Source organism: Cotesia glomerata, linkage group LG1 (assembly GCF_020080835.1).
Source record: "Cotesia glomerata isolate CgM1 linkage group LG1, MPM_Cglom_v2.3, whole genome shotgun sequence".
NCBI classification, from domain to species: domain Eukaryota; kingdom Metazoa; phylum Arthropoda; class Insecta; order Hymenoptera; family Braconidae; genus Cotesia; species Cotesia glomerata.
Window position 1 is genome coordinate 35,518,784 of NC_058158.1, and position 13,151 is coordinate 35,531,934.

The window sequence follows — 13,151 nt, forward strand, 5'->3', positions numbered from 1 at the left end:
AGTTAATTTTTTTTTCTGTGTAGTCATTTTATTTATATGATTAAACAATCAATTAAAAATTATTAACCCGAAAGTTTGATGATTATAAAAGAAGGTTTTTATCCGGAGAAATTTTTAAGGTTTTAAAATTGAAAAAAAAAGAAAAAAATTGTTTTGCACTACAGTTTCAATAAATCAAAGTTTTTTTAAAGATTAAAAGTAATTTTGATACAATAACAACTTATTATTTTTTAAGAAAAATTTCCAAGTTTTCACGTAATTACTTAATTTTATAATGTAAAAAAATTTATATAATCACATTAATAACACCGGCACAAAAAAAAAAAAAAGTTGTCTGTACTTGGGACGCGCCACATATATTCCCATGTAATTTGACCCGCTGAACCCGAATTTGAGGTCCGTTTGGCCCCTACACCCTAGGATTTTGAGAAAACTGTAAAAAACCGAAAAAAAACGGGAAAATTGGGGTTTTGGTGATTGAAAAATTTTTTAGATTCTAACTATGCATGATTTTCATGTATTTCGATCTGCTTTATACTTATCTGAAGTGTACTCAGACCAGCAGCCATTAAAAGTCTAAGTAAATCCCGAAAAACCCATGAAAATTGCGAAAAAAAACAAAAAATTCCCAATATTGTGATAAAAAAATGTATTGAGCTAAATATATGATGATTTTCATGTGGGTTTATCGACGACATATAAATCTCCAACTTTTATAACTCAGACGTCTCGAAAACATCAAACAAATGTGCAAGAAACCCCGAAAATTGGAAAAAATCAAATGTAATATAATAAAAATCGAGTTATTATTCAAAATAAATAAAAAAAATCATATCATTCGATCTGTGGTGCATAAAAAAAAAGTATTTCGTCTTAAGACTTAAAAAAAATTAATTTTTTCGGAAAATATCATCAAAACCCTTTGGATTTGAATTTTAATTCGTTCTCCGCTTATATCTCACCCTTTTATCTTCAAACGTCCTGCATAAAGGGTTTCTCTTTCGTTTCTCTCTTCTTCGGGTAAATCTCTCTTCAGAGTCCAACAATGATCTACCATCATATTGACATCCACTCATGTTTTGATGGAATGTTTCTTCTCTTTCTTCACTGAAATTACCAAGATTTTCAGGAAAGTGTGAAAGATGAGATTGTAAATAGTGCAATTTTGTATTCACATTCCCTAAAAAATTTCGAGATACTTCCTTAAAACTTCCCCAAGCTGCTCTCTCAATCTTGTGCATCTCATACTCAAGATTAGCATCCTGGAATTGAGTCCGAATTTGGGGTACATAAAAAATTCCTTCTTTCAATTTATTGTCACTTATAGCTGGAAATTTTTCGTCCAAGTACTTAACACAGTTGCCATTTTTATCGAGAGCTTTGACAAAATGCTTCATAAGGTCCAAGCTTGATATAAAGTGGTGGCAGCAAGTACTTGTAAGGATTAATGAGAGATTCTCGCATAACGTTGTGAGAACCATGATTCAAATTCTTTCTTGTTGGCCGTTCTTTTCTACTGTAGGGAATTTTCCGATCGTGACTATCCTACAAACATACAAGAAGGGATATATTGTGAACCAGATTGTTGGCTTAACTAGTGTAGCAATTTTCAGATCACCACAAACTTTTCAATGATTTTTGGTCAAATGAGCTACTGGAGTCGGTGCTTTGAGACTTCGCTTAGACAAAGCAATGAAAAACTTTCACTCCTCGTCCTGAAAGTGTTCGGCTTTAACTCATCAATCAAACTTCTTACATCTGAACAGTCCACTAATGAATTTTCGCCGTTTTAAAAATGTTATCAGATTTTTTTTTCCCTATCACGATAAAAATAAGCTGTTGTATTTTTAGTTAATAAATTTTTTTTCCTTAAGCTGATGTTTCAGGGTTTTCACTTCTAGGAACTTTTTGGGCTCAGAATCGATTTCTTGCTTAAATGCTTGTGCCTGTAACCAGGGCACCTCCACGTGGTGACGGCGGGCAACAGGACCGTCTGGCATAGTCCCTGGGTTAACGGCTTGAATGCCGTCATGGCAGGCACAAGTAATAAGTGTTTTACGATGCAGGGACCCGGAATCCCAGTATCGGCGTCTGGTCAGAGTGAGAAAGCAGGCTCGCAGGCGTCGTCATCAAGTGACTGCAGCTCTTCATTAGTGGGTGACTTGGCTTCTGAAGCGTTTAATATGACAAGAAGTGTCTCTCACATATGTAACAAAAACTCCAATTGCTTCTGTTACATATGTGGAGAATTTGAAGTAACGAAAAGTCGTAGATCTTTTTCAAACAAATTGAAAAATGTCTACGAAACCTGCTTCGGTATCCAGATTACGAACTGGGAAGCAACTTGGGTACCACATTCACTTTGCAATCGGTGTCACACGATGCTTACTCGTTGGGAGCAGACGAAAAGTAAACAGTGCTTGAAATTTTCAAAACCTGTGATTTGGTCTGCACCAACGAGTCAAAAACTGCTATTTTTGCACGACGGAAGTTTCAGGTTTTCTTCGACAACCAAACATAAAATTCAATATGCCAACGTAACATCAGTTGTGCCAGCAGAAAAAGTTTTGAATGTCGAAGAACCTGCAGCTCCTGAACCAGTGAATGAACATGAAGAGATGGAAGTTGAAGATAACTTTGAAGAAATCGATCCTGAACCCGAAGAGATCCATTCTGAGGATGAAGAATACATACCGAGTGGTGTTCCTAGAAGTAAAGACCCTGAAGTCTTCGATCAACTTGAATTGAATGACCTTGTACGAGACTTAGGACTATCTAAGGTAAAAGCTGAACATTTAGCCTCAGCTTTAAGGAAAAAAAATTTATTAGCTAAAAATACAACAGCTTATTTTTATCGTGATAGGGAAAAAGAGTTCCGGAAGTATTTTACAGAAGACAGCGAAAATTCATTTGTGTACTGTTCAGATGTAAAAGGACTGATCGATGAGTTGAAGCCAAACACTTACAAAGACGAAGAATGGAGGCTTTTTATTGACTCCTCTAGGCGAAGTCTTAAAGCTGTGCTTCTTCATAATGGAAACTTATTGGCACCGATTCCAGTAGCTCATTCGACTAAACTAAAGGGAGACTTATGACAATTTACAGGTTGTATTAGATAAAATAAACTATTCAGAACATCAATGGAAGGTTTGTGGTGATCTGAAAATTGCAACAATATTGCTAGGCCAACAATCAGGGTTCACAAAGTACCCCTGCTTCTTATGTTTGTGGGATAGCCGAGACCGAAAAGAATCATTACATTCAAAAGAATGGCCAACAAGAACCAATTTGAATCCTGGTTCTCACAATGTTACGCGACAATCTCTAATTGATCCTTCCAAGTACTTGCTGCCCCCACTTCATATCAAGCTTGCCCTTATGAAGCAATTTGTCAAAAGCTCTCGATAAAGATGCAAACTGTTTTAAGTACTTGAGCGAAAAAATTCCAGCTATAAGTGACGCTAAATTAAAAAAAGAGAATTTTGATGGACCCCAAATTCGGACTCTATTCCAGGATGCTAATCTTGAATATGAGATGAACGAGATTGAGAGAGCAGCTTGGGGAAGTTTTAAGGAAGTATCACAGCAATTTTTAGGGAATACGAAAAGTGATAACTACGCAACTTTAGTTGACGAGTTGTTATACAACTATAATACTTTAGGTTGCTTAATGAATACAAAATTGCACTATTTACATTCTCATCTTTCACACTTTCCTGAAAATCTTGGTGATTTTAGTGAAGAGCAAGGTGAGAGATTCCATCAAGACATTAGTGTGATGGAAAAACGATATCAAGGAACGTGGGATGTAAATATGATGGCAGATCATTGTTGGACTCTGAAGAGAGAGATTTACCCGAAGAAGAGAGGAAACGAAAGAGAAACCCTTTATGCAGGACGTTTGAAGATAAAAGGGTGAGATATAAGCGGAGAACGAATTAAAATTCAAATCCAAAGGGTTTTGATGATATTTTCCGAAAAATTAATTTTTTAAGTCTTAGGACGAAATACTTTTTTTTATGCACCACAGATCGAATGATATGATTTTTTATTTATTTTGAATAATAACTCGATTTTTATTATATTACATTTGATTTTTCCAATTTTCGGGGTTTTGCACATTTGTTTGATGTTTTCGAGACGTCTGAGTTATAAAAGTTGGAGATTTATATGTCGTCGATAAACCTACATGAAAATCATCATATATTTAGCTCAATACATTTTTTATCACAATATTGGGAATTTTTGTTTTTCGCAATTTTCATGGGTTTTCGGGATTTACTTAGACTTTTAATGGCTGCTGGTCTGAGTACACTTCAGATAAGTATAAAGCAGATCGAAATACATGAAAATCATGCATAGTTAGAATCTAAAAAAATTTTTCAATCACCAAAACCCCCAATTTTCCCGTTTGTTGTCGGGTTTACAGTTTTCTCAAAATCCTAGGGTGTAGGGGCCAAACGGACCTCAAATTCGGGTTCAGCGGGTCAAATTACATGGGAATATATGTGGCGCGTCCCAAGTACAGACAACTTTTTTTTGTGTGCCGGTGTAACCTTTGTGACCATTGATTCACTAAGTCGCAATGTTCTTTCGAAATTAATATTTTCTGACTGTGCAAAACACTGTATAATCAATAAGCAACACTGTATATTTTGCCAATAATAATACTAAAAAGAAACCCAAGTTACCATAGCAACATTTTGAATACAAAAAGTGCGATTTTGACACTTGATTGACAGCATCCGAAAACGTCCATCATCGTCACTTCGATTCTGCGAACGAAGGGTAGTATTGACATAAATATAACATGATTGCTTTTTTATTTTTACCTCCAGAAAAAAACTCGAGTCAGTAACAAAGACCTCTTGAAACAATGAACTTCTTCGATCAGTCTTATTATAGATTGCTACGAACTTCTGTCTGCATCATAGGTCGGTGGCCATTCCAGACTAGTCTTAAAAAGTTTTTGATAGGGATTATCATCAGTCTAGCTTATATTCTGCAAGTGGGACCGAAAGTAAACGGATAAACTGTTTAAATAATTTTAAATTCATATTAAAACAATTTTCTATTTAATTATATTTTGTGTTGGTCATTTTTGACAGATTTTGGCAGACATTGTGCACTCTGATGATCGGGAGCTGATTTTTGAAACATTGGCTCCTACTATATTAAATTTTGCAGCTTTAACAAAATATATTAATACTTTTATAAATGCAAAAATGGTTTGTAATAAATAATAATTATTTTTTTCAAAAATTATCAACTTTTTAATTTTTATCCAGATTAAGAATCTTGTGGAAAGGATTAAAGAAGACTGGAGATTAATTACAAATGACAGTGAAAAAGTTATTTTGAAAAAACACGCTGGAGTGGGAAAACTCATGGCTATTGGATACATAGGTTAACAATGGATCAATTTTATTTATTAAATATTAAATTTTTTTTTTATATTCGGGCGCTATTCTTTTAAAATATTTATTTTCAAATTTATTGCATGTTGAAATTATCAAATTTTTATTATTTTTTCTTTGCTACTTTCCTAATTTCATACACTGATAGAAGGATTTATTTGTATTAAAAAATATTTGTCAGTATTTATCAAATCATTTATTAGAGACCACTTTTTAGTATTAAATAAATATATCTCAGTATTTAAAAAGATTCATTAACATTTAATAAATGAATATCAGATTTATTGAATACAAACAAATCATTTTAAATACTAAGAAATATTTATTTAATACTAAAAAGTGATCTCTTATAAATGATTTGTTAACTATTGACAAATATTTTTTAATACAAATAAATCCTTCTATCAGTATAGTCGTATTATTTAACGACAATGCAGTTATTTTAAGGATTTGTATACACATCGACTGTGATGTTTATTATCGAGCCGATTTTGCCGATACTAATAAATGCAATATTTAAAATAAACATCACGGCACCACATAAATTTGCCGATCCAATGGAGTGGATTGTAATAGACAAAGAAAAATATTATTGGTTATTACTCAGCAATTCCAGCGTTTGCATCATGATAATTTTGACAACGCTCATTTGCCATGACGTCGTATTTATCACCGTTGTACACCATGCTCACGGATTATTTGCAGTTACAGGGTGTGCAATAATAAAATTAATCCAAATTATAAAAGCGTTTTAAATTTGAAAATATATTTCTTGCAGATATCGGATCAAAAATTTGCCCAATAATACAATACAAGAGAAAAACCTTTTAAAATTTGATCCAACAACAAATAAGCGGGATATTCATTACAAACATTTAGTTTCATGCATCAGAATTCACCGACGAGCTTTAGAGTATGTCAAAAAGTATAATTTAATTTTCTCAAATTGTTCTTAAGACAATTTTTTTGATAACTCACATGTTTTTGAAGATACGCAGATTTTATTGAACAAACCTTCGCTGGATGTTTCGGAGTTGTGATTGGATTGAATTTGCCGTTAATAAGTATCACTGGAGTTCAGGTTTAGTTATCAATATATTTAACGCATGTCTTTTTTTTGGGCGAGTCAAAAAACTTTTTTTTCAGATAATTGCTGCTTCGAACACCTTTCAGCAAAAAATGAAGTACGTCATGTTCTCAGGAGCTCAGTTGCTACATCTTTTCTTTGAATGCTTCCTGTCTCAGCAGCTGACGGATATAAGTTCGCAAGTTCAACAACACATGTATAAATAACAAATAAAAATACATATTAAAATGTTAAACATATAATTTTTGATTTATAATAACGTTATTTTGAACAGAGCCAATGGAAAGTGGTACGACATTTCGGCAAAATCTCAAAAATTGCTGATTTTGATGACCATGAGGTGTCAAGTACCTTGTACTCTGACGGCAGGAAAAATTATGGGACTGTCTATCGAAAGCTTTGGAGCTATGATCAAAACTAGCGGATCATACTTTATGATGCTGTTATCTATGCAATAAGTTTTTTATTTAATGGTGACCGTTTCTTCGATTTTTGAATAAATATGTTAAATGTACATTAGAGCTCTTAAATGCTTGTTTTGAATTTTTTACTAAGTCAACTATTTGATCTAAAAACCTTGCAGCGGATGCAAAAACGATTCGATTGGTATATAATAATCATAAAAAATAAATTTATTGGAAGTTTTGAAGCCTATTGTGAGATATTTTCTGTTAAAATTTAAACGCGGCGATGTAACAATGAAAATTCTAAATTTCTGAAAAAATAATAAACTATAGTTTATAAGAAGAAGTTCTTAAGCTTTAGAAGAACTTAATAATAATAATTTAGTTGAAGAACTTAATAATAAGTTCTTAAGCTTTATTAATTTATCAACATATTAATAAAATTCCAAAAAAATAATTCAAAAATTTCCTGAATGTTAAAACATTCTAATGTTAGTCATTAATTAATTTTTTTTTATAAACAAGCAAAAAAAATTTTTAATTTCCCGCTAAGAAAATTGAAAATTTTAAAAAATCGGGAAGTTATTGTTTTTATCCCGTTTTTCGAAAATCGAGTTTTCATCAGATCTCGACGTTTTGAGGTCCTAGGAAGCTTCCCTGACTATTCCCGCGATGGTGTCCGTGTGGCTGTATGTATATATTTATGTATGTGTGTGTGTGTGTGTGTGTGTGTGTGTGTGTGTGTGTGTGTGTGTATGTATGTAAAGCTCTTATAAATTTTGAACGGCTCGGCTGATCGGATCGGAATAGGTGGTGATCCAAAGAGTATCACTGCCATTAAATTTCGTGAAAATTTGAATCGATTCGGTTCCCTAGATTTTGAGAAATCTCAAAAATAAAATTTTTAAAAAATCGTTTTCTTGGAATAACTTCTGAACGGCTCTACCGATCAATTCCAAAAACTAATCAGCTTTTAAGCTTAAAAAACCACATCGATTGCCACCGGTCCCATCAAAATCGGTTGATTCGTTCGAGAGTTATCGAAAACGAAAAATTTCGAAAAAAGTGTTTTTTTTTTAACATAACTTTGAGATACTCTTTTGGATCATTTTTGATGAAATGGAATAATTATTAGAGCCCAAAAATTCACGTCGATCGCCACCAAGAACGTGAAAATTGGTTGATTGGTTCGTGAGTTATCGTTGTCGAAAAAATTCGGAAAAAGTGAATTTTTCAAATTTCTCTAAGATTTTCGGTTCGATCAGTTTGTGTTCAAAAGTATATCATAGATTCTGAGAAAGTGCGTGGAATACTGCCAAACGTGTGAAAATCGATTCATTCCTTAAAAATATTGTTGCATTAAGCACTTTTGCTGAATTTAGAGTAGCGTGTTTTAATTGGCATTATAATAGAGACCTTTAAAACTGTGTAAACAATGTTGTGAAGAATCAAAGACAATAAGAATTATATCTTTATTATAACATTATTAATTATCATGTTATGTTATCTTATTATTTATCATATTATGTTACGTGTAAATAATTTACTTTATTAATTTTTTATGTACTCATTATGTACTTGAATAAGATGGTCCTTAGGGAGCACTAGCTCTAGGATCAAAATTTAATAAATAAAAAAAAAAAAAAAAATAAAAAAAAAATGATTGCAGTTTGAAAATTCAAAAAATACTGTTGTATTAAACTTCTATCAACTTCATACAAAAGCTATTTTTTTGAGCTCGGAGAGCTCAAAATAATACACAAATTGTATTTTTGAACTCGAAGAGCTCAGGAACGTCATAAGTGCAATTTCAAGCGTTTAAGTGTGGAATTGGCGGGAAATTGCAGGGATGGCCTTTAGGGTCAACCGTTTCCCAGATTTTTTTCTGGTAATAATTTAATAATTGAAGAAAAAATGCATGCACTAAGTTAAAAAAAATTTTTTTACCTTATTCGATGATGTACTTACCAATTTTTAAAGTTTCCAAAAATATTTTTCCAACCGTAATTTTGTGAAAATGTAAAATCCATAATTGTAAGCCAAACAATCAAGGGTACTACTGCAAAACGTTGTATCATCTGACAAAAATTCACAGCAGATACAAAGTTGTGTCAATACACCCTCGAAATGTAAATCTCCTTGTTCCTTATCCTTTGCAGTTGAAGAACAAACTGATCAATGAGCGGCGTCTAAATTTTTTGCTGTGAGAAAAAAAATGGTTGCTATAACAACACTGCGAATACAAAGGTGAGCTATAAAAAATGATTGAAATCCCTAGTTTAAACGTCCGTCAACGTCACTTTAAAATGAGTGTCAGGGGGTGTAACGTCGGCCTTGAATGAAGGGCTTCAAATTTTAAAGAAAAGCACAAATTATGTCAGAAATATAATAAAAAAAAAAGTCAGAAATACAAATCGCCTAGAACAATGGACTTTTTTCACCAACCTTGTTATAAGTTATCGAGAAATTTCGCTCGGTTGATAGGTCGATGGCCTTACCAATCCAGTCTTCAGTGTTTTCTGATAGGAGTCGTTATTATTGCTGCGTATATTTTGCAAGTTGGACCTAAAGTATTAAAGTTGTTGTAAAAAAAATTTTTATTTCTTACCAATATTAGATTATTTCTTCATTTTTCTTGCTTAAAATTCAAGAATAATTAAATTTACATTTTTTGGTTGCAGATTTTAGCCGATATTGTGCATTCCGATGATCAAGAATTGGTCCTTGAAACTTTGGCGCCCACAATAACTAACATAATGGCGTTTGCCAAATATATAAACACTTGGGTCAATGCAAAAATGGTTTGTTGTAAAAATTTTGGAAATAATTTCACTTAATTTCAGTACAATCGAATTATTACTCTCGTATTTAGCTTAAAAAACTTTTTGAAACGATTAGAGACGACTGGGAGCTCGTGACAAATAGTGAAGAAAAAGAAATTTTGAAAAGTTATGCAGAATTTGGAAAACTTTTGGCCACTGGATACGCAGGTTGAATATTTTTTACTCAAAAAAGGTTAATTTAAAATACAAAAAAAGATTTTCGAATTTTATTAAAGGGTTTGTTTACGTAACAACAATAACATTTGTAACGGAACCGGTTTTGCCGATATTAATAAACTCAGTTTTTAAAACAAACTTATCGGCTCCGCATAAATTCGCTGATCCGATGGAGTGGATAATTATTGACAAAGAAAAGTACTATTGGATACTTTTGAGCAACTCCAGTGTGTGCATTATGGTGATTTTGAGTTGTCTTATTTCTTATGATGTTATTTTTATCACTTTTGTGCATCACGCTTGTGGATTATTTGCACTTACAGGGTATTAATTACTTGAACTTACTGTTGCTCTGTTGTTTCCTTCAATGCGAGCTTTTTTCCAGACACAGGATTCAAAAATTGACTAGCGACAAGAATTTGAAAAGGTTACCTAGGAGAACCACTGTTTTGAACCGATCTCGCGATTTTCAATACAAACATTTGATATCTTGCATTAAAATTCATAAGCAAGCTTTGAAGTATGTAAAAATTTTGTATTTTAAATTAAGGTAGTTGTCGTGGAATAATATTGTCAAAAAATTAGAGATTATACGCGTCGCAAAAGTATATGAACTTGTATGCTAAGTAATTCATAATTTTTACGCTAGACTGTGCCCGTAAAGACGTAAACTATACAGTATTTATATATGGGATATTCCCATAGAAATTTTTGTTGTCAAATTGATTGAAATTTTTTTGAGAAAAAAAAATAAAAAAAAAAGTGTCCAACTTTGAGAAAATAACGATTTTGCTAAAGAAAAATCGATTATTTTATAGAATTGATCATATTTAATTTTTAATTTCCCGCTAAGAAAATTGAAAATTTTTTAAAATCGGGAAGTTATTGTTTTCACCCCGTTTTTCGAAAATCGAGTTTTCATCAGATCTCGACGTTTTGAGGTCCTGGAAAGCTTTCCTGACTATTTCCGCGGTGATGTCACCGTGTCTGTATGTATGTATGCATGTGTGTGTGTGTGTGTGTGTGTGTGTGTGTGTGTGTGTGTGTGTGTGTGTGTGTGTGTGTGTGTGTGTATGTATGTATGTATGTATATATGTATGTATGTAAATCTCTCATAACTTTTGAACGGATCATCCGATTCGATCGAAATAAGCAGCGTTTTGAAGAGTTCCTTTGTCCTTAGAATTTTGATAGTAATTTACAGAATTTAAGTCGATCAATTTTGAGAAATCTCAAGAATAAAATTTCCAAAAATTTGTTTTTTTGAAATATCCTTTAAAGGGCTGAACCGATCAATTCCAGAAACTAATCAGCTCTTCACCATAAAAAACCACGTCGATTGCCACTAGCCCGGTCAAAATCGGTTGATTTGTTCGTGAGATATCGTTGTCGATAAAAATTGGAAAAAATGTTTTTTTCAGAATTTCTATGAAATTTTTAGTCTGACCAGTTTGCGCTTAAAGATTTTTCAAAGAACTCAAAAAACTGCGTTGAATGCTGTCAATCGCGAGAAAATTGGTTAATTCATTCAAAAGTTATTGTGGTTTGAAAATTCAAAAAATAGTGTTCTATAAAACTGCCATTAGCCTTTTGAGCTCGAAAGCACAGAACGGCGATTTATTTGAGTTCGAAGAGCTCAAAATTACACAAAAATTATATTTTTGAGCTCGAAGAGCTTAAAAAATAAGTGAATTGTTGAGCACTTAGGTATGGAGGTAACGGGAAGTTGCAAGGATGGCCTTTAGGGTCAACCGTTTTCCTAATTTTTTTTTGTGTATTTTTTCGAAAAGTTTATTCAAAAACAAAAATTTAAAAAAAAAGGTACCCAAAGGTCAATTTCAAAAAAAGTTATAGCTGTTTGAAAATAAAAAAGCCATTTTTTTTTAAAAACTCTTAACTTTCTTTGGGTTGGACAAAAAAATTAGAAAAAATTCTCAAAAATGTCTTTCAAAGGGTCGAAAAGAATGATAAAGCTTCAGCTAAATCTAAAGGGGTCGAGTTCAAAAGTGGTCGATTTGGCACGGAATACCCCATAGATAGATATACTCTATGTATACTTTTTCATAAATTGTTGAGCTTTAATCCGTTGTATAGGAATAATTAGACGGTCAAAAATTTTTTTTAAACTCACAATAAATATATTAAAAGACTGTTAGTTTTTTTGTATAACTAAAAAACTAGTACAGACTGCAGAGAGCGTATGCAAATTTTTCAAATTATAAGGGTAATTGTATCACCATGTCTTTAATAAGTATACAAAAATTTAGGATTTTCTGACGCTATGACTTAACCACGATAACTACCTTAAAAGGTTCAAAATTATGTAAAATTAATTATTTGTTCAAGCTATGTAGATTTAATTGAAACAACTTTTTCGGGATGCTTCGGAATTGTCGTTGGCTTAAATTTGCCCCTCATGAGTATCACTGGAATCCAGGTTTGTTATCAAATTTATAAAATAATAAAAATTTGGAAAACTGTAATGTCCAAAAATTTTATTTTCAGATTATCGCACAAGGAGGCACTTTGCAGCAAAAAATTAAGTATGTAATGTTCACGGGAGCTCAGATGTTGCACCTATTTTTTGAATGCTTCCTGTCTCAACGACTAACGGATATGAGTTTCCAAATTCAAGAACACATGTATGGAAATTATTTTAATTCGAAAAATAGCTGAAATTTATTTAAAACTTACATTTTTCAATAGAGCGAACGGAAAGTGGTACAACATTTCGCCAAAATCTCAAAAACTTTTGATTTTGATGACGATGAGGTCTCAAGTTCCGTGCATACTAACAGCAGGAAAAATTATGGGCTTGTCTATTGAGAGTTTTGGGACGATGCTCAAAACCAGTGGCTCGTACTTCACAATGTTGTTGTCTTTTCAAAATTAGAAATATTAATTGTTATATTTTCATTATAAACGTTGAATTATTGTTGTTTTTAATAAATATGTTGAATTGATTATTAATTAATATATTTTTTGACAGTCTTTTTTAGGGTTTTTTTTTTGGAAATAATAACATAAAAATTAAAATTTTGCAAAATTTTTTGATACTTACTCAAATTTCTCAATTTTTGGATTTATAAAAATTAAAAAAAAAAAAACTGTAGGAAAAAATTCAACGAAATAAAACTGTAAGTACTTTCACACAATTTTCACCTGAAAAAAATGTAAATATAAATTTTTGGGTGTAAAAAAATATTTTTCCAAAAATTGTGTAAAATTTTGTTTGTTAAATTTT

At 31.9% G+C, this 13,151-nt stretch overlaps 1 protein-coding gene across 1 annotated transcript; it reads left to right on the top strand.

Moving 5' to 3' along the window:
• The first annotated feature begins 4,614 nt into the window (after window positions 1-4,614).
• On the top strand, window positions 4,615-12,852 carry LOC123275254. Its single transcript, XM_044743248.1, has 17 exons — window positions 4,615-5,020; window positions 5,109-5,228; window positions 5,289-5,406; window positions 5,865-6,129; window positions 6,196-6,330; window positions 6,408-6,498; window positions 6,564-6,700; window positions 6,779-6,959; window positions 7,088-7,110; window positions 9,253-9,478; window positions 9,590-9,709; window positions 9,781-9,898; window positions 9,967-10,231; window positions 10,293-10,427; window positions 12,254-12,344; window positions 12,413-12,549; window positions 12,614-12,852. The coding sequence occupies exons 1-17, from the start codon at window positions 4,877-4,879 to the stop codon at window positions 12,798-12,800; spliced, it is 2,493 nt and encodes an 830-aa protein (XP_044599183.1). The 5' UTR covers window positions 4,615-4,876; the 3' UTR covers window positions 12,801-12,852.
• The last annotated feature ends 299 nt before the right edge of the window (window positions 12,853-13,151 follow it).